This window comes from Lithobates pipiens, unplaced genomic scaffold, assembly GCF_037356315.1.
Source record: "Lithobates pipiens isolate NorthernLeopardFrog02 unplaced genomic scaffold, aLitPip1_a1.2 Scaffold_18, whole genome shotgun sequence".
In the NCBI taxonomy this organism is placed as follows: domain Eukaryota; kingdom Metazoa; phylum Chordata; class Amphibia; order Anura; family Ranidae; genus Lithobates; species Lithobates pipiens.
The window spans coordinates 339,558,411-339,581,032 of record NW_027507758.1 but is presented as its reverse complement, the minus strand read 5'-3'; the positions used below and the strand labels follow the sequence as shown (position 1 = coordinate 339,581,032).

The 22,622-nt window shown below is 43.1% G+C and overlaps 1 protein-coding gene across 1 annotated transcript in view; it reads left to right on the top strand.

Annotated features, from left to right (window-relative positions):
* The first annotated feature begins 9,182 nt into the window (after positions 1-9,182).
* The window catches only part of LOC143986712 (CD109 antigen-like), a 101,260-nt gene continuing 87,820 nt past the window's right edge, over positions 9,183-22,622 (top strand). The window contains 2 exon segments of the mRNA XM_077485115.1: positions 9,183-9,272; positions 11,623-11,800. Of these exon segments, the coding sequence (XP_077341241.1) occupies positions 9,183-9,272; positions 11,623-11,800 (268 nt within the window).

The following is a 22,622-nucleotide window of genomic DNA, read 5'->3' as shown; positions in this document are numbered from 1 at the left end:
TCAGCAGCTGCAGTATTTGTAGCTGCTGACTTTTCATTTTTTTTTTTTAAGGGGAACTCCTCTTTAATCTCCAACTTTACTTCCCTATCACACCAATCCCCCTCCCCTTCACTATCTTCTGTTTGCATAGATCTTCGCTGCTCACATCCTGAAACCTCCGGTCTCAGATCTGACCATTCCAAACACGGACTGACACCCTTTCCTTCCCACATTACTTTTTATCTCTTCCAAACTGTTGAGCAGCTCAGTACATTCTCTGCACTCATTTAAGGTGGCCGTAGGAATGAAATTAAAAAGGAATAATCTACACCTTAAATGAGTGCAGAGAATGTACTGAGCTGCTCAACAGTCTGGAAGAGATAAAAAGTAATCTGGGAAGGAAAGGGTGTCAGTCAGTGATTGGACTCCTAAAGAGGAATGCCCAGATCTGAGACCACACTTGTAAAGAAGAACTCTGTACAAGGATGGTGGGAAACCCTCATAATAGGCACATCGGGTTACAGACCCAGGAACTCAGCACAGGGATGGTGGCAACTCCCATAATTTGAACATCAGGTTACAGACCCAGGAACTTGGCACAGGGATGGTGAGAACCCATCATAATAGGCACATCAGGTTACAGACCCGGGAACTCCGCACATGGATGGTGGGAATCCTCATAATGGGCACAGATTACAGACCCGGGAACTCAGTACAGGGATGGTGGGAACCCCCATAATGGGCACATCAGTGTACAGACCCAGAAACTTAGAACAGGGGTGGTGGGAACCCACCATAATGGGCACATCAGGTTACAGATCCAGGAACGTAGCACAGGGATGGTGGGAATCCCTCATAATAGGCACAGTAGGTGTACAGACCCGGGAACTCAGCACAGGGATAATGGGAACCCCCATAATGGGCACATCAAGTTACAGACCCAGGAACTTGGCACAAGGATGGTGGAAACCCCTCACAATGGGCACAGTAGGTGTACAAACCCGGGAACTGTGTCAAGGGGACACAACAGTGGATAGGCCTCAGCATGTGGAAGATTCTGGGCCTGGCCCAAGGAAGGATGAATCTCTGTCTGCCTTTAGACGGAGGATTGTGGAAACGCTGAAGTGGATTGAGAAGGAAGAGGAGAAGTTGGTAACTTTGAAATCTGAATTTAAAAAGAAAAAGCAGATTTGTGCTAAAGTCTTCAGCAAGAAGAGACCAGCTCTGAGGCCTGAATTGAAGGACCTGGAACAAGCTCTGCGGGTCATGCCGGCGGGTATTTGAGGTAGAGATTGGGAGATGCATGGTCTTGGACGTCTCTGGAAGGGGGCAGGACTTGCGCCTGATTAACATCTATGGTCCCCAGACGAAGTGGGACAGGAAATGCCTCTTTACAAAGATTAAACCTTTTCTTTTTACGGCCCAGCAGGTTATCTTTGGAGGTGATTTTAACAGCATTACTAGGTCTAAAGACAGGAGAGGTTTCAGAGATAAGCTGGGCTATGACACCCTTTTTCTCAATGCGATAGTTAGGGAAGCAGGTCTGGTGGATGCGCACATTAAGCGTTGCCCAGACAGCACAGGGTTCACTTTTCAGAGAGGTAGTAGTCAGAGTAGGATAGATAGTTTTTTTTTTAAAGGGAGACTCTGCTTTTTCGGCACCTGTGTGTCGGGCAGTGGAGTTTTCTGACCACTGTATTTTATCTGTGACTCTGAATGCCTCAGACATGCCACCTAGGGGGAGGGGTATCTGGAGATTGAATTCGGCCCTCCTGGAAGACGAGAGAGTAAGAAAATCCTTTGAGGATTTTTTTCAAGCACGGGTAACGATCCTAGACTTTTGCAACAGCAAGTCAGAATGGTGGGAGCTTGTAAAACAGCAGACTGTTAGGCTTTTCAAGGCCATAGGAAGAAAGAAGCAGCAAGATAAGTATATCACCTACCAGCGTTTGCGGAGGAAACTTGACCGCCTTGTTTCGAATGGAGGAGATTCTGGGGTGATCTCTGAGGTGAAGCTCCTCCTTAGGAGACATCAATATGACCGGCACGCCTCTTTGGTTCAGGAGAGGGATTACGGGAAATACCATTTGCCTGACCCTTACCAGAACTGTAAACAGAGCGTAGCCGTTAAGACGGTCAATGGCCTTGAGGACAGTACGGGCTCTCTGACAAAGTCTAGGTCAGGGATCCTGGAGGTGGTTAGGTCATACTATGCCGATCTCCTGGGAGGAAGGAGCCTTGATCGGACAAGGATGTTGGGTTTGAGGTAGTCCAGGCTATTGATAAACTGGCCATCAAGAAAACGCCAGGGCCAGATGGGTTGATAGCTGAGTTTTAAAAAAGTGTTTTAAGACGATCCTGGCTCCCTACCTTGCGGGGGTTTTTAATAGCTGTTTGCAGGAGGGTTCTCTCCCTCCCTCCATGAGGCAATCTGCAGTGATCCTTCTGTCAAAGGGTAAAGATCCTTCGATGATTGAGAATTGGCGCCCCATTAGCCTTCTTAATGTCGATAGAAAGATACTGGCAAAGATTTTTTTTGGCGATTATCGCCAGTGGCAGGCAGTTTGTTATCCCACCACCAGCACTGTTCGGTCCAAGGTAGAAGCACTTTCTCAGCAGTTTTAGCCATCCGGGAGGCCTTGGAGTGTTGTAGGGCTGCTGGTTGGGGTAAATTTTTGCTGACATTGGATCAGGCTAAGGCCTTTGATAGGGTTAATCATGAGTACTTATGGTTCCTTCTTGGCAGATATGGCCTTGGGGGGGGTTTCATTGATTGGCTCAAGATTTTGTACAAAGGGGCTGAAAGCTTTCCTCTGGTTAATGGTTGGGTCGGGCAACCCTTTGTGGTCGGCTTGGGTGGGCGTCAGGGGTGCCCATTGAGTCCTCTGTTATATGCATTTACAATCAACCCCTTCATTAGAAGGCTGGAGAATGGGCCATTGTGTGGGGTACCTATCGGCATCGCTGGTGAGCCTCCTTTGAAGGTTGTGGCCTATGCTGATGATGTTTCTGTTTTTGTCTCTGGGACTGGGGAGGCGCAGGAGGTGGTCTCAGTGATAATGCAGTATTCAGAGGCATCAGGTTCAAAGGTCAACCAGGACAAGTGTGAAGCTTTCTGGATGGGCGTGGAAGGTGAGAGCTTTGTTCTCCCGGATGACTTCCTGGAGCCCCAGCAAAAAATTAGAGTTCTAGGCATTGAATTTGGCCCAGGTGACTATGGTCATGCAAATTGGGTGAACAGGCTGGAGAATGCCGATGCCAAGGTGGCAAGCTGGAAAGGTTGGCAGCTTTCCTTGAGGGAAAAGGTTGATCTGATCAAGACTTACCTGATTCCAATTTTTCTATATGTCAGTTTTGTTTGCGTTTTGCCAGCTTCTCTCTATACCAGGGTCTCTACTTGTTTCTTCCAGCTGTTATGGGGGAACAGAATAAACCTTGTCAAAAGGAATGTGACTTACCTTTCTAGGCGGGAGGGTGGTCTAGGGATGATCAACCCTGTAGTCTTTTTCTCTCTGATGTTTGTGAAGTACAATCTTGGTAACATGTTGGCAGAGAGACCGCCTGGGTGGGTTGGTATTTTCCAGTCCTGGTTTAGGCCCTTTCTGCGAGACTGGGAAAATGGTGGGCCAGTGAAAAGCCTGAGGGTCAAGCATGATAAGCTTATGTTGCCCCGTGTTTGAAAAAGCTTCGGCAGTGGCAAGTAACGGCAGGAGAAGTCAGATCTCTTCCAAGGAAACTTCTTGAGAAGCGGATCATGAGCTCTGCTTTTTGCGAGCCACTGGCCTTGAGGGATTGCCCAAGCCTGGTTTTGGGGGTGGGTTTGCGGTTGATTAATTTGGAGAGAATCCCAATGAAGTTTAGGGATCAGGCTTGGCTTGCCTTTCATGGAAAACTATATGTGAAGGGCAACTTGAAGTTTCTTTCCATGAGTGATCGGGGCTGCCCGAGAGTGGAGTGTGGAGGAGTGGTGGAGTCCATGGATCACTTTCTACTTCAGTGCCCTTTTAATATAGAGGTGTACAAGAGGGTGGGGAGGGCTCTGAGTATACCCTTTCTCCCCCATGAGTTATGCAGAGTGGGTGTATGGGGCTTTCCAGACTCGTCGGGATTATGATTTGGAAACACTTTTTTTAGTTAGTTTAGTAGTCCGTTATTTCATGTGGAGTGCACGGTGTCAGGTATCCTTACGGAGTAAAATCCTCCCTGTGTAAGTGGTGATGCAGAACATTCTGCCTGAGGTTGGGAAGATTCGGGGTCTTAAGAAAGACAGGTGGCAGCAGGAGGCCTGGATAAAGGCGTGGAGGAATATCAGGGCTCTGTAGCTGCTGCCTGTTGATCTCGGGGTGTGCGGCTTTCTTTGTATTCTTCTTTTACTCCCCTAGATTTTCAGATCCAATATAATTTTGATAAAAGGCTACGTGCATGGTGACGGTGATGTTCCTTAGTCTGGCTCTCCCATAGGGATTATGTAATGCGCAATTTGTTTTGCACTGTTTATTTTGTTCTTGTTCTTTCTGTTTTTTATAATTATATTCAATTATTTTGTAAATATGTTTTATTTATTTATTATGGTTTTATTGTATATAAGTTGTTGTTTGTAAGATTTTCAATAAACAAAATGAACCCCTCATAATAGGCATATCAGGTTACAGACCTGGGAACTTGGCACAGGGATGGTGGGAACCCTCATAACGGGCACCACAGGTGTACAGACCCTGTAATTTGGCACAGGGATGGTGGGAACCCCTCATAATGAGCACAGCAGGTGTACAAACCCGGGAACGCAGTACAGGAATTGTGGGAACCCCTCATAATGGGCACAGTGAGACTGCAATTGATGGCCACAGTTTTACCTAGCAGTAATGATACATAATAACCTGATAAATGGCTATTTACAGCCCTGCATTACTAAAAGTAAAAAAAAAAGTATCACCTATTGATACTTCTGGATACTGTATTTACTGGTTCCCACCACTTCACAGACACATACAGTTTTAAAGCTTCCTATATTTGGTATCAATTACTCACGGCAACCAAATCTGTTTATCTGACAAAAAAATGGGTTTTAGATTATGTTTGTGTGCATTAAAATACATTTTTGTATTTTTTATACTGAAAATATACTAAACAGTTGCACAAATATCGTGCGAAAAATAGTAATTTTTTACCACAAATACACTGTTTAACATGGAAATAAGACGTGGTCAAATATACATGCTGAGATCTGCTTGGATTGTAGTTTATAAAAAAATATTATATATACAGTATACATGTTTTGGTCTATGGGGGATTCTACAGTCCCAGGCTACTGATGTTTGCATAATCTTTTGAAATAAGCACCTTTTATATGCCCTAATACTAATACCACTTTGTATTCCTACACATTCAGGTTACCAGAGGGAGTTACTTTGTTTCCACTATGATGGTTCTTTAGTGCCTTTGGAAATTCTGATACGTTAGGAAGTACCTGGTAAGCAAATTACATATTAATGTTGGTCAAAAATTGACAAATCAAATAACATGGAAACCATATGTAGCACTACCCCCGCAGGGGCTGCTGATGACTACATCTCAAATTCCTGCACAGCCAGGCAAAAAGCATTTTCCATTCGCATCCAGACACAAGGAACCGTCTTTGAGTTTGGTTTTGTTGTTTTATTAGGAGTGATAACTTGGATGGGGTAGAGGGTTTATGGGATGCCCAACTAGACTGAAACAATGGACGGGGACAACTGGACTGTTCTCTCTGAGCAAACAAGCAGGACAAAACTCTGGATAGCTGCACAATGGAAAAAGACTTGAAATCCCATCTTTAATTGAAACAAGGTGGGTCACATCAAAACAAAATAAAAAGATCCACAGCAAAAGAATAACAAGGTACAGGAAAATGTTGACGCGGTTCGCACCGTAATCAGTGCTTACTCATAGCTATCACGCGTCAGAATTTTCCTGTACCCTGTTATTCATTTGCTGTGGATTTTTTGATTCTGTGATGTGACCCACGTTGTTTCAATAAAAGATGGGATTTCAAGTCTTTTTCCAGTGTGCGGCTATCCAGAGTTTTGTCCTGCTTGTTTGCTCATGGTGTGTGTAATGGTCGGCACCTGGGGCTCATCAATAGGAGACAGAGCTTCAGTACTCGAGGATTACTTTGGAGCGGTGGTTCATCCTTTCTATCAATTGGACTGTTCTCCCTCCTGGCCTCCAAGAGGAAAAAGCAAAAAGTCCCTTGAGGACTAGGAGCTCTCAGCCCCCTGGAAAATAGCACAATATATTGTAAGCTGCATTCAGGATTTTCTCCTCTTCTCTACAGAACTTCTCCCAGCTCTACTGCCTGCAGGAACTTCTGGCTGCTTGTCCACCAGCCCCTCTGGCTGCTCTGAATATCTCCCAGGGCAAGGGATAGGAAGGGTTAAGCACAGCGCTGTCATCCTGGAAGGCTTGCTACATGTGGCAGTCTCTCCCCTTGTGAATCCTTGGGTGTGCTGATGTACTCACTCATTCCTCTATGCTCGCTGATACTCCTTATGCCAGATTCCTTTCCAAACCAAAACTGCTGTTAGAATCTTCCCAAGTCAACTGAGCCCAGCCTGGAGGCAGAGCCCCCAAACCCCTCCCACCCCCCTCCCCAGACCCAGGGGTCCCTCCTAGGCCACCAACAGACTCCTCAGCACTCCATGTCCCACCCGACTCCCCTGGTGGCATGACTATCCTATATTTAAGGGCTGACTCAGCCACCCTGCTAGGATATTCTACCTGGGGATTGGCCAAGTATGCAGAACAGCCTCTGCTCAATAAAGTCCAAAAGTTTCTCCAAACTTCTAGATCCAGGAGAGGTACCAGAGACCTGCCTCTGTGAAGCCATCCAGCCTGACTTGCAGTAACCCTGACCCAAGTTGTAACTCACAAACTAACCATGAGTCATAACATAAATGTGCTTGCAGTAACACTAGTAGCACACTAGAGGGCCAGCAGCTACAAATATTGCATATACTTTTAATAAATTGACACTTACCTGTCCCAGGGTCCAGCGATGTCGGCGGCAGATAACGAGTAATCGCTCGTCTCTCTGCTGCCCCTGCTGCCATCCTCTGTCAGGGAATCGGGAAGTGAAGCATTGCGGCTTCACTGCCTGGTTCCCTACTGCGCATCCGCGAGTCGCGCTGCGCGTCTCTGCTGGTCCCCGCTGTGTCATGGGAACTGTGTGTTTCCCAGAACACAACGGGGGGGCATCGGGGGGGGGGGGGGCATCTGCGGCGGTCTGCGGCAGTCTTGTCCCGGAAGTGGGTGCAGATACCTGGAAGGTGCCGATTGTGGTACCGGAGGGGGGGAGGGATCAGATGAGTGGAACTTCCACTTCAGGGTGGAGGACCACTTTAAACTCTCATAAAAGAATGTGTAATTTAGCAGCGCTCTGTAAGTAAAATTGGATTACACTATTAACAAAAAATTAAAGTTTAACCATTCTTAAGCTGGCCAAAAACTAGTGGAATTTTGTTGGAAGTGTTTCATTTTAGAAAATCTGTTAGATTTTCTAATCATTAGTGGGGTCAAACCTACAATCATTTTCATCTGCAGTGACAAAAAAAAAATCAAAAGAGCCGAATGGAAATTTTTTCTTGAGCAAATGCATTTCTAACAGTGAGTATGATTTTTTCAATCGGGAAATTACATTTATTCTAAAATCAAATGTTAAATGCAAAAAAATTATAAAGTACTTTCAAATGACAAAGTCATTGACCTATACTAAGTAATTTTGCATGAACATTTGTTTGAGAATCTGCTAGTTTATGGCCAGCTTTAGTTTTCATGACTGACCCAGAGAGAATTATTTACACAATAGCATTGCAAGAAAAGGAGAGTACACAGGTCAATACCCAGTATTTACATTCCATTGGTACAGAAACAGTGATAAATCATTTACAAGTTGAATATATTATTATAAAGTGCCTATATGTTTGTTTCATAAGTTTCACAGGGAGCATTCCCAGTTATTGGTACAATTTTAAGGTGTAATTCCGTATACACACGAGCAGAATTTCCTTCGGAAAAATCTTGGATGTTTTTTCTGACGGAATTCCGCTCAAGCTTGGCTTGCATACACACAAAAGTTTGCTGAACTTTCGACCGTCAAGAACGCGGTGACGTTCAACACTACGACGAGCCGAGAAAATGAAATTCAATTCTTCTGTGTATGCGTCAAATTGTTTCCGAGCATGCGTAGGAATTGTTCACGTCGGAATTGGTACAGACGATTACAATTTCCGATCCAAACTTTTTCCAACTGACAAATTGAGAACCTGCTCTAAATCTTTTGCTGGCTGGAATTCCACCAGAAAAAGTCTGATGGAACCTACACACGGTTGCATTTTCCGACCAAAAGCTCTCATCTGACTTTTGCCGGTCGGAATTTCCGCTCGTGTGTACGGGGCATTAGAGCATTGTTTTAATTTTTATTCTCAACAAAAATAGAGCTTCACAAAATCCCTGTTTTGGTAAAATGGAAAGAAAGGAAGATCTGTGCTAAGCTTTATCTATATTTTTCAAATAAGTATTTTTAATCTCTGTTCATGTTTTCTATGCTTTTTTAAATATTTCAAAATTCAAGATCTCTTGGGGTCCATTCATATCAAGTGCATTGAGACTGCCAATGCAAAACAAGGCAAAAAGCCTTTTCCCCCCATCATGTCAGTTTATACTACTGTGCATACTACATACAGCATACTTTTTACCAGCACAACATGGAGCGACCCAATCCACCACATCACACCACACTGTGGCCAATATAACTTTTTTAACTGTCACAAACATTTAAATAACCCCCCTCCCCCCAAAAAAAAGAAAAAAAAAGGGTGGTGTGCCAGGCATAACCTCTGGTGTGAATGAGTCCACGGTCTTCAAAAATACCAGCTGTGGATATTTAAATATTATCTTTCAAAACACATGTGTGTGTGTGTGTGTGTGTGTGTGTGTATATGTGTGTGTGTATGTGTGTGTATAAAATCCAAGTCATTTTATGCCTCAATTTTTGACCCAATATAAATGATGTTCTTTTTTGCAGGCTCACTTCATTTGTATTCAGATGTTTCCTTCAAGCTCGGCCTTTTATATACATAGATTTGAATGTCTTAGAAAATGCAGTACATTTTTTAATACAGTATCAGAATATGAACAGCGGTATATTCTCTGAGCCCGGGCGAGTAATGCACAGAGAACTCCAGGGTGGGCTCAATGGTCCCATCACCCTCACTGCTTACATTCTGACCTCACTGTTAACAGATCTGTATTACAGGGTAAGCAAGCACATTAAAATGTAAAATAAAATGGCTTTCTTGTCATCTCTGTAAATCTAATAACTAAGTTTAAAAATAACATTTTAACATTTCAATACAAGGCAACAAATCAATGCATAACCGATATTCATTGATGAAACCTTGCTTAACTTTGTAACTAATGCAAAATTGATACTGAAAGGCAGGGCTTTGTAGAAATATGTTCGATTTTTACTGTTTAAGACAGGTCATACACGGGAACTGGCTGAAATTCGAACCATGTATGTGCAGGCTGAATGTACCAAGTTGATCGATCGATCAACTTGGGTACAACTAGCATGCCGGATTCACTTGCAATTATCGCTATCGGCTGCTATAGCCGCTAGCAATAATCACTGTCTTTTCCTGGCAGGGACGGCTTCCCCCCCGCAGGGAAAAGACAATGGCACAGCAGGAAGGATTCCTCTGTCAACACTGTCTCTGTTGATGGGGGAATAGAGCAAATTTCTTTCCTACAATCACAGAAAATATATTTTCTCAGTGTATAGTCTGCATAAGCTGCACATTATTCATTGTACTCAGATTTAAAATATACTACTTTTTATAGCAAAATACTTATGTTAGATTACAGCTAGAGTCTATCAGAGGGGGGCGTGGTCACCCATACGTCACTGGGGAACCCCATGGCTTCCCTCATCAGTGTCAGAGGGGGCGGGGTCAGGTGACGGGTGGCCCTGCCCTCCTAATATAAGAAGCGTCAGCGCTGGGATCCCCGCAGTGTCTCCGCAGTGGAGACAGAAGACGGATGTATGGACAGCGCTGGACTGAAAATCCCCCGTCGCTGGATCAGATCAGCCATCGCTGGACCCCGGAGAGATGATCATCCGTCGCTGGATAGCAAGAGTGGATTACCACCGCTGGAATCTTTTTATTTTTAATTTTTTTTTTTTTTTTTAATAAAGGAATTTTTCAAAAGTGTGTTTGTCTTATTTGACCATTTTTACACTTTCTTTGTGAAATGGTAGGGGTACTTTTGTACCCCCTTACCATTTCAAAGAGGGGGGGGCGGGATCTGGGGGTCCCCTTGTTAAAGGGGGCTTCCAGATTCTGATAAGCCCCCCGCCCGCAGACCCCCACAACCACCGGCCAGGGTTGTGAGGATGAGGCCCTTCTCCACATCAACATGGGGACATGGTGCTTTGAGGGGTCACAGACCCCCAAAGCATCCTCCCAATGTTGAGGGCATGTGGCCTGGTATGGTTCAGGAGGGGGGGGCGCTCTCTCGTCCCCCCTCTTTTCCTCCAGCCTGCCAGGTTGCATGCTTGGATAAAGGGTCTGGTATGGATTTTTAGGGGGACCCCCACGTCAATTTTATTATTATTATTTTTTAATTTGACACGGGGTTCCCCTTAATATCCATACCAGACTTGAAGGGCCTGGTACTTGAATTTAGGGGAACCCCCACGCTTTTTTCTTTTTTTTTAATCAATGAATGAATTGTCGGCTAATGCAGAGAACACTCATTGAGTGTTCTCTGTATTACGGGAGCCGACAATGGAAAGTGATTTTAAAAGACTTTTTTTCCTTGCGAAATGACACTTTGTGCAGGGACAGTTCTAAGCATGGGAAACATGCGCCCCTTCACAGGCATACTATAGACACCCCCCCAGGTACGAAATTTAAAGGAATATTACACTTTTATTGTCTCACTTTAATCATTATTAAAATCACTGCTCCTGAAAAAACAGCCGTTTTTAAAACTTTTTTTTGCATTGATCCATGTCCCCTGGGGCAGAACCCAGGTCCCCAAACACTTTTTAGGACAGTAACTTGCATATAAGCCTTTAAAATTAGCACTTTAGATTGTGAACGTTTGAGTCCCATAGACTTTAATAGGGTTCTGAAGTTCACACAAAGTTTAGGTCTGTTCGCAGGTTCTGGTGCGAGCCAAACAGGGGGGTGTTCGGCTCATCCTTACCCAGGAGCAAAGGCGAAGGAGGAAGTGACAAGGAGCTCCACTGACCAGGAAGTGGCAGATTAGGAGCACTAAATATTAATAGGGGGTGTCTGGTAAGTATAAATAAATAACATTTCCCCAAATGTTTCTTTATATTATCAAAGGTCTGTGAATATGTAAAACATGTTTTCGGGGTGGATCTCCACTTTAATGTTTTTTATTGCTCTTACTGTTGTGTACCTTATAACTGTTATTGATCCGCCATGTTTGGCACACTACTTTCTGTTTTACTGTACTATGAATCCTATTTTGTTAGAATGCAATATTTTAGAAGGGCAAATAAATGTTTCAAATGTCATTCTCCAAAAGATTAGAGGAATTTATTATTATTTTTATGTGTAGTCATATTTTCAGAATCTTTATGAGGTCAATGTTCGGAAAGCTGTGAAATATTTAGAGGGCAAGTATGCTGAAGGAATTACCAGCAATTACACCATGTCAATTGTTACATATGCATTATCACTTGCTAACAGCACAAAAGCTCAAGCTGCCCTAACCCTGCTTAATTCCAGGGCAACCAATCAAGTTAATGGTAAGTAAATGGTTTGATAAGATGAATCTTTTAGGATAAAGTAATAATTGTAGCCATTTATGACTTCATCTATGTTGGAAAAATTGGCTTTTTACAGAGCTGCTATTTCTTGTATAAATAAGAAGAACGAGGCTAGCATATAGCCAGGTGTAGTTCTACATATAGCAGTAATACGTATAGCAGTAATCCAAACGCATTAAGTGGCATGTAAAGATGTGCTGCGCTAAATAGGCTGCCATTGCACCCCAGTGCAGCTAAAACCACACCTGACCTTTCTTTCAAATACACCGCACACAGTTGTGTATTGCACTGTGCTGCAAAATGAATAGGGCACAGTGCCCTATTGCTTGAATGTTTGCTTTTTCTGTTGAAATATAAAAGCAATTTAACTTTAAGCCCAACCCAGGTAGTGCCTACAGCATGGGATACCGTATACAAAACTGCAGAAGTGAAATACACTCCTTTGTCTTGAATGGCAGGATTTTCTGTGAGCCCTTATACTTGAGACTTACACAGGGTTGGCTACTGGCTAGAAGCCAGGGAGGAGTAGCAATTAACTTTAAAGAAAAAAACTGTAGGGAGAAGGAAGCCCATGTTGAGAAAGAATAGGGCTAAATTATTTACTCTTATTTAGACTATTTGGGCACTGATTTTACTGAGGCCGCGTACACACGGGCGGACTGTTCGCCCAACTTTGTCCGCTGAACAGTGTTTGGGCGGACAGTCCGCTCGTGTGTGGGCTTTCAGCGGACAGTTTCAGCGGACAGTTGGACGGACAAGGTTTTTCGGAAATTCCGAAAAACTGTCCGCTGAAACCTTGTTTCAGCGAACAGTCCGCTCGTGTGTAGGCTTGTTCGTCAAACAAAGTTGCGCGCATGCTCAGAAAGGATTTTCACGCCGAAAGCTATAATGCAGTGTATAGGACGTCGTATTTTTCGTCCCGTCGTACGTGCCGTTCACGTCATCGCGCACGGTTTCAGCAAACTGTTCGTTCGTCGTGTGTGGCCATGTCCGTCCATGCTAATTTTGAGCAGACTGTTTGCCGAAACTGTTGGACGGACAAAGTTGGGCGAACAGTCCGCCCGTGTGTACGCGGCCTAACAGAGATAAACATTTACCCTGTTGAATGAAGCCTTAGCACAGAAATAGATAATCCTTGTTTTATTATTGGAAAAATTACCCCCAACTTCTTTTTAGCAAAAGTAAGCTTTAATTTCTGTTTAAGAAGATTGCCAAACCAAAATGGTCATGGGAATGCAGGCCGCACCTACCCTCCCAGAATACCAAAACGTATATAGCCTATTTAAATAATAACTCAACACACTTATTGGCAAAGAATTGTCTGCTGCACTTTTATTGGTATATTCAAATTAATAAATAAATAATAACCATATTCTGATCATTTTATTGCATCATAAAATTCTTATATTTCAAACGATCAACTTCAAAACAGCTCAAAGGACTTAAAGGACTCGAGCATACATAAATCTTTTAACCAAAGTCCTCCCTACATCACGTAGGGTGACAGACCACATAAACGTGCTTAGCGACAAGGGAAGGGGGGGGTGGAAAGCTTGTTGCACTTTCACTGCCTGGCTGGGAACAGGTGTGAGTGCACCTGTGAGAGAGTCCTATATACAATAAGCCCTTTTCCAGAACATTCCCCATGGGTCACATGACCATTTGGGATATCACCAATAGCCATGTGACCCTTAACCCCGCCCCCAGACCAATTTGCCATTCTCTTAAAGTGACATTAACCCAAATACATTAACCTGTATATAGCCCTAAATATTTAAACTATTGCTTCTATTCTCTTATTAATAAAGGGAGGGGCGACCGCATGCCCATGCTGTCGGGCTCAAAGCCTTAAGCCCTCCTAGTTCATAGGAATGGAGGCCGCACCTACCCTCCCAGAAAACCAAAACTTATATAGTATATTTAAATAATAACTCAACACACTTATTGGCAAAGAATTGGCTGTTGCACTTTTATTGGTATATTCAAATCAATAAATAAATAACCATATTCTGATAATTTTATTGCATCATAAAATTCTTATATTTCAAACGATCAACTTCAAAACAGCTCAGCCTTAGGCTCCATGCACACTGAAGCTGATAAACTGCAGTTTATTGGCGTTTGGGCGTTTTTTGTAAAAGCCCATAAACTCCACTCTATGTTAGCCTATGTGTCCATGCACACATGGACGTTTTTCAGCTTTAATGAGCAGTGGAGTTTATGGGCTTTTTTCTGAACGCCAGAAATTCGCGTTCAAAGTGCCGTTTTTCAGCGGCAAAAAACGACAAACGCTCATTAACGCTCATTAACGCTCATTAACGCTCGTTCATTAGTGTTCGGCATTCTATTTTTCAATGCATTGTGGGATTTTTGGAGTGTCCTCTGTGTATTTTTATAAAAAACGCCCATTAACGCTAACGCTGTAAAACACTCATTAACGCTCATTAACGCTAGTATAAAACGCTGTTAAAAGCAGGTTTTTCAACCAGCGTTTTCTGCCAGCAATCTGGCGTCCAGAAATAGCTTTTTTGAGCTTCAGTGTGCATGGAGCATTAAAGGACTCGAGCATACATAAATCTTTTAACCAAAGTCCCCACATGCCGGGTTTGAGAATTTCAAGCCTACAACCACGGCCAATTCAATGCAGTTTTGCAATCCTACATTAAATATATCTAATGCCCCGTACACACGAGAGGGATTAAGTCTGACAGACCTCCAAAGGAGTTCCGCCGGAGTTCCGCCGGAGTTCCGCCGGAGTTCTGGCGGACTTTTCGACCGAACGGACTTGACCACACACCATCACACCAAACTCCGACGGAGTCGAACGTGATGACGTACGACTGGATTCGACGTAGGAAGTTCCTAGACAGTAGCCAATAGCTGCCCTAGCGTCGGTTTTAGTCCGTCGGAGTAGCACACACACGAGCGGATTTTTCGAAGGGGACCGGGTCCGGCGGAGTTCCGTCGGGAAAATTTAAAGCATGCTTCATTTCTAAAGTCCGTCAGACTTTAGCTTCGCTAAAGTCCGTTGCAGCCCACACACGATCGGATAGTCCGCCGGACTCAGTCCGTCGGAGTTTGGATGTCGAAAAGTCCGCTCGTGTGTACGGGGCATAAGCCTATATCGGAGAGGTGAACTCCATCTGCTCTATATAATCCAGGGAAAACCACCCTCTATATCAATGTGTCTATATGAGAAACCTCCAATGTGCATAAATAATAACCATATTCAGATAATTTTATTGCATCATAAAATTCTTATATTGCAAACGATCAACTTCAAAACAGATCAGTCTTAAAGGACTCAAGCATACTGAAATATTTTAACCAAATGCGCATCATAAATTTTTCCATAAACCTGTTCAATCTCTTCCTAATTTTCTCTTTTTTTTTTTTTAACCACTTTCAGACCGGACCAATTTGCTGGTCAAAGACCAGACCACTTTTTGCGATTCGGCACTGCGTCGCTTTAACTGACAATTGCGCGGTCGTGCGACGTGGCTCCCAAATAAAATTGACGTCCTTTTTTTCCCACAAATAGAGCTTTCTTTTGGTGGTATTTGATCACCCCTGCGGTTTTTATTTTTTGCGCTATAAACAAAAATAGAGCGACAATTTTGAAAAAAACGCATTATTTTTTACTTTTTGTTATAATAAATATCCCCCAAAAATATATAAAAAAACATTTTTTTCCCTCAGTTTAGGCCGATACGTATTCTTCTACATATTTTTGGTAAAAAAAAATCGCAATAAGCGATTATTGATTGGTTTGCGCAAAAGTTATAGCGTTTACAAAATAGGGATAGTTTTAAAGCATTTTTATTAATAATTTTTTATTATTTTTTTTTTTACTAGTAATGGCGGCGATCAGCGATTTTTATTGTGACTGCGACATTATGGCAGACACATCGGACATTTTTGACACATTTTTGGGACCATTGTCATTTATACAGTAATCACTGCTAAATGCAGTGATTCCTGTGTAAATGACACTGGCAGTGAAGGGGTTAACCAGTGGGTGGCAGTGTAGGGGTTAAGTGTTCCTAGGGGAGTGTTACTAACTGTGGGGGGGTTGGGCTTTCATTTAGTGTACACTGATCTCTGCTCCAATCACATGGAGCAGAGATCAGCGTCACTAGTTGCTAGGCAGAATAGACAAATGTTGTTTACACAGCATTTGCTCTATTCGGCCGCTCCGTGAGACGATCGCGGGGATGCCCGCGGCGATCGAGTCCGCGGGTCCCGCGACCGGACTCACGGGGGTCCCGACCAGCGCGGGAGCGCGCCGCGGGCGGCGCGCTCCCAATGGCAGGGCGGCATCGAATATTGGACGTACCTGTACGCCAATATGCCTGCCCGTGCCATTCTGTCGACGTACATCGTCGTGCGCTGGTCAGGAAGTGGTTAATGAGCTTCTTGGAGCCATACTAGCCGAGGGATTATCTCTGAAAAGATAATTCTGGTATTCGGAAAAGATAACTTAACCCTAATTAGGTCACGTCTAAACAACGACATGAGGTCCAGAGTTCTAATTTTTTCCCCACATCATTTCCCCCTAGGTGTACTGTTAATACATCCGGAACTGTCCATGACTCAATCAATCTAGAGACATAAAAATAAATAAATAAATAAATAAATAAATCAATTAGCCCATTGAAGATTTCTAATTACTTTCCAGAAAATAAAATTTCTCCAGGATCCATAGACAAATTGGACCTAGCAGTGCTTCTTGGCTCTTTTATTAGCCCAGTATACAAAAGAGTGGCTCAGGATCCAAACATATCTTCTATTACCTAGAATTTAAAGAAAAATATCAGGTCTGACATAAATCTGAAAACGTTGAGATTCCCATCTCCCCAACCGTTTGATTATTGCATCATCCAATCCCATCCTAGCAGCTTCGGTAGCTGCCCCGATACTGAAAGAATGAGAAGTAAACTTAAATTGATGCAAATTAAATTTTCTCAAGCAAGCCTTTAAAGAGGAAGTAAACCCTGATGAGTTTACTTCCTCTTTCATTCCCTGCAAAGGCAAAGCATAATGGACTACTATGCATCGCATAGTAGCCCATTATGTGTCACTTAACTCACACAGGAGCCAGCGAAGTCACCGCTGTCCCCTGTAGTCCAGCGCATCCATCTTCTCGGTGGGGTCTCGCAGCTCCGCCGCTGTCATTCGGCGAAGCCGCGATGACGTCACTCCTGCGCATGCGCACGGGAGCCGACACTGCGCGCCGCTGTCTACAGCGATGCCTGTCTTCGGGCAAATATCTCCTAAACCGTGTAGGTTTAGGAGATATTTCTTGGACCTACAGGTAAGCCTTAATCTAGGCTTACCTGTAGGTCAAAGTGGTTTGTAAGGGTTTACAACCACTTTAATATGTAATTGAATTGATACTGAGTAAGAGGGGACCCATCCGCATCAATCAAAAAAATTCCCCTCTCCTATTGGCCTAACTGCCAGGTAACCATTTATGAATCTAACTGGACATATATCCTCATCTCCACATCGACTTAAAGGTACCCAACTGCCTTTTCCTAACCTATCTGTTTTTTGACACCGGGATGAACAATTTGACCGAGACAATCGCATTCTTTTTTAGTAAACCCACCATTACCTTTTTGTTTTTTGGCAGCAACTCAGATATTCTGAGAGCCCCAAAAAAGGCTAGTGCAAACGCAGTATAAAATAATATAGCCGTAACTTTGTTAATTTGAAGAAAAAAGATGATTTTGGAAATGTGACTACTCTTACTGCATTAAACTACATAGAAACATCTGAATGTCTGTTTCAGAAGGAGAATCAAATTGTATATCCATTTCCATAGAAAAATTACACCACCTATTCCATGCGGTTGAGTACTCAACTCAACTATTTTCTGCCACAGAATGTCTTTTTGCATTTGTAAGAACCTCTAAATTAGGCTCCACAGATGTTCTGGACACACATAACCTTCCTTGTCCGCATTCGGCAGGAGTTGGCGAAATCGGGTATACCTGAAATCGAGATCGTAAGAACCTCTAAATTAGGCTCCACGGATGTTCTGGACACACATAACCTTCCTTGTCGAAGTTGAAATCGGGTATACCTGAAATCGAGATCATGCATCCGCAATTTGATTCTCCTTCCCTGGGACATGCCTGGCCTTTAACCAAATATTAAATTTAAGACAAAGAAACACTAAGTATCTTAGTAATTTGACCACTTGTACAGATTTGGCTGACAAACAATTCACAGCGTACATGACCCCTTTATTATCCAAATTAATCAGGATTCTTTTATTTGCAAATTGCTCACCCTATATTTCTATTGCAACCACTAAAGGGAAAAGCTCCCACACTACTATGCTTTTGGTGGCTTTATTCGTCTCCCAACTCACAGGCCACTTACCGCAGCACCAGTGATTCTTCCAAATAGCTGCGAATCCATATGAGCCTGCAGCATCTGTATAAAGCTCAAGGTCAGAGGAGGACACACATTGTTCCTGAAAAAATGATCTGCCATTGTATATATCAAAGGATTTAAACCAAACTGACAGGTCCTCCTTGAGGTCAACTGTCAATCTGATGTGGGAAAATGGTGATTTCATTCCTGACATGGCCAAGTACAAGCACCACAAGAAGATTTTGCCAACTGCCATAATCCTTGTCGCGAATGCCAGAAGGCCTAATAAAGATTGGAGTTCTTTTAGTAACACTTTTTTTATGCCTAATCAACACTGAAATTAAAGCTTTAAACTTAAAGATTTTAGATTCAGGTAACTGAAATATCAGATTAACAGTGTTAATCTCGACACCTAGGAATGCTATAATTGAGGAAGGAAAAACTGTTTTCTCGCTAGCTAGTGGGATACTGAAATGATGCGCTACCGCACTAAACAGATGTAACATAAAATAACAGACAGGAAATTGCACTGGACCAATGAATAAAAAGTTGTCCAGGTAATGTAATATACCTTGGTAGCCAGATTGAAAAGCCACAACCCATTGGAGAAAGGTTGCAAATTTTCCAAAATATGCACAAGATATGGCAAATCCCATAGGGAGGCACATATCAAAGTAGTATTTGCCCTCAAAATACCTACCCAAGGAGTTGAAAGCTACTGCCAATCAGTAGCAGCCTGAAGGCCTCCTTTATGTCTGCTTTAGCAAGCAACGCACCTTTCCCAAACTTCCTAATTTGCTGAATAGCCTCTTCAAATGTGCAATATGATACTGATGACATGCCGGCATCTATCTAATCATTTAAAAAGCTACCTTTTGGGAATAATAAATGGTGGATTAGCGAAAGGTATTTGGCTCTTTTTTTTTTTTTGGGTATGATGCCTAACGGCGATATCCTAAACGGGGAGAAAGGAGGGCAATCAAATGGACCTGCTATCCTACCTTCCTTAATTCACTTCTTTTTAACAATGTGTGCGGAAGTATCCACTGACTTTAAATTTTTAACTGGCTCACACCCTTCACCCTGAAACACTGGCAAAGGGAAACCTTTGGAGAAACCTTCAATTAGGAACTTGGCTGTCTCCTGGTCTGGATATATGTCCAACCATTGCTGCATACTTGCTAGTTTCACTGGGGTGTGAGCTTTTTGCATAAATATCCCTCTGGGAGCTTTGAAGATTGCAATTCCTTTTGAAACACCTGATTAAAGGGTGGGGTCCAGAACAATTTGAGCACTCATGCTTGTACTTGCACAACCCCCCCCCCATTTACGCTGGTTCTCATTGTAAGCAAAGCAGTATACCCTTTTATAAGGGGACATTGTAGATTGTGGCTGCTGCCTAATGAAACCCAATTTCTGTGGCACCATCAGGTTAAGCCACAACCTGACGTACTTATTGCCCCACTTTAATGATGGGTAGATTGATAATTTTTTCTAAATGCCTCATCATATTGAAACCATCCTAGACCTACGAAGCTTTTATACACTTCTAGCACATGCTCCATGTGTTGAAACAGCCCACTGCAATACTCTGGGTGCTTCTCACCTAGCACCCTGGAGTATATTGCAAATTAATGCAACCAATTATTATTAAAAGAACTCGCCACAGGTCTTCACCTATCACCCATATCTTTCTCATCAGATTTTTTGTAATTTCTGTTGACAAATTCTTTTTTTTTTTTTTTTTTGATGGAATAAGTGACAGAATATCTACGAATTGACCTTTCCATATTTTTTCCTTAGTCTGAGGAGAAAGGTGGTAACCTAACAGTGAGATCTCACATGGTAATGTCTCTTTAAAGCACACTTCTGGTACCGATGCGCTAGATATAGTAATCTCAGCTAGTAATAGATATTGCGAATTAACATTAGCTGACTGATTGTTATTAACATTACCTATATTGCCTAAGCTGACAGAATGTATATTTTGATTAGACCATACATTACCATAATTACTATTTTAAATTGCAGGTGTATTCATAGTGTCAGCTAATCTGTTAATGGATTCCATAATGCTATTAAGTGTGTGTGCTAACTCACCTATACCGCCAGGGGGCGCTGGAGCATTTGTTATATCTGAAGTAGTATAATGCTGTTCTCTGTTGCCTCCAGTGGCCATCTGCGGGATGTCTGTGATACTCACACTGCTTGCAGCCTCATGCTGTGATAATGATACACTGGGCAGGGTTTGTCTCTCCTCACTTACAACCGCAGACACTACCTCTGTCCTCTGTATAGCTGACGCCCCTCTAGCCCACCCAGCGCTGCCTCTAGGCGGCGATGGTGACTGGACCCTCCTCTATTTCTTTTCTCTCAAGCTGACCTGACACTGCATAGTGGCTGCTGGTTCTTCCAGTCATGCTGTGCTGCTGTCTTCTCTGTCCTGTGACACCGGCGGCTGCGGAGACGGTTCATGGCGGCGAGTCTGTTGGTTTTGAATGTCATTAACAGCTGTTCTACCTCTGACTACAGGGGAATACCACCAGATACTGTACTGAATGTACCTCAGCCAAAACACTTTTCTCATTATCATTCTCTGCCAAAGCCAGGCATTTTCTAAGTCATTCTTCTCCACCTTTATCCCCAGCTCTCTCCAACACTTGCCTCATTAAGGTTTTCGTAGCCATAACTGAAGTACTTCAGGAGCCTGTTTTCACCTTCACTAAGCTTGTTGCAAAGCTTGATGCACCTTCACTGCCTGACTGGGAACAGGTGTGAGTGCACCTCTGTGAGAGTCCTATATATACAATAAACCCTTTTCCATAACATTCCCCATGGGTCACATGACCATTTGGGATATCACCAAAAGCCGTGTGACCCTTAACCCTGCCCCCAGCCCAATTTGCCATTATCTTAAAGTGACATTAACCCAAATACATTAACCTGTATATAGCCCTAAATATTTACACTATTGCTTCTATTTCCTTATTAATAAAGGGAGGGGCGACCGCATGCCCATGCTGTCGGGCTCAAAGCCTTAAGCCCTCCTAGTTCATTCTGTTATTAGGGTTGGACAATGAGTTATAGGTGCCAAGCATAGGAAGGGGTAATGATGATGAAACTGAACTCTGGTATTGACCTTGCGTCCATGATGAATGAGCTATGGGCACTTTACCCAGTAACTTGGAACCTAATGGGTTCTTGTGTTTAGAAACGTGAAGTTGTTGGAATGGGGCTATCGGTATGAGGCAGAGGTTTGTCTTGGGGGTTGGAGCTGCTCCCTTTGCCTGTGTGTGGATTTTGAAAGCACCATAAGTCCTGGGTTTTAAGTTCAGGCCTCGGACCACTTGAAACCGAAACTGATCCAAAGGTCCCCTGAAGCAATGTTGCTAACCAAATTTTATTGGCAGCCAGTAAAAAACAGGCACTTTTCTCCTGCCAATAAATACCAGTGACAGGAAAAGGTTGCCAGTAACAAATATGGCTGTGATGCTCGGCTTGGAACTCTACATGCACAGTTCGGGTCTGGAGTTGGCCGAGACCATGCGAGTGCCTGCTACAGTGTGTTTTTGGGTGGCGCCGGTGGGGGGCAGGTCTAGCAGAGGCAGTGCCTCAGTGTGTCGTGTGATGTCATGGTGCAAGGTGGCCGAGCGGAGAGGCTGGAGCCTCATGTACGGATCTGCGGGATGGGAGCAAGGCAAGCCGGGAGCGGGGCTGTCAGTGCTGTTTGGACTGGAGTGGACTGAAGGGATCACCTGGCATGGAGAGAGACTGTCATTGTGACTCAGGAGGGGACATGTTGTGTCAGTGAGGTGTCATCATCATCTGCTGTCAGTGTCACTGTGAGAGTCAGTTTCATGTGTGTTTCTTCCCATTCTAATTTCTTGCCCTCCTATTCCTGAGCTACTTGCTTACTATATCGAAAATAAAATAAGAAATAGTTTTTTTGCATTAATATCTACCTTAAATCACATCGCTAATTGCATATTGTATTTGTTTGTAGCCTAAATACTGTAACTTTTGAAAATGCCAGTAAAAACTTGTCTGTGCCAATAAATTTAGGTGTCGTGTGAGTAAGTTTCAATCTGGTAGGTTGGCAACACTGCCCTGAAGAATTACTCTGAGCCCTGTCACTTTAATAAGTCAGCTTTTGTCCAGTATTTAATATGGAAATGTGACTAATGCATAACAAATTTTGGTAACCGCAAAGTAGGTACTAATACAATTTTCAAGCTAAAGTCATCCCACCAAGTAGACTATTGCATACTGTATGCTTTGAAGCACTCAGATATAATGTACTTTGTACTACATGTACATAGATTACAGACATACAGCTATGCAAATAGTGATATATATATATATATATATATATATATATATATATATATACAGTGGAACCTCGGTTTGCGAGTAACAC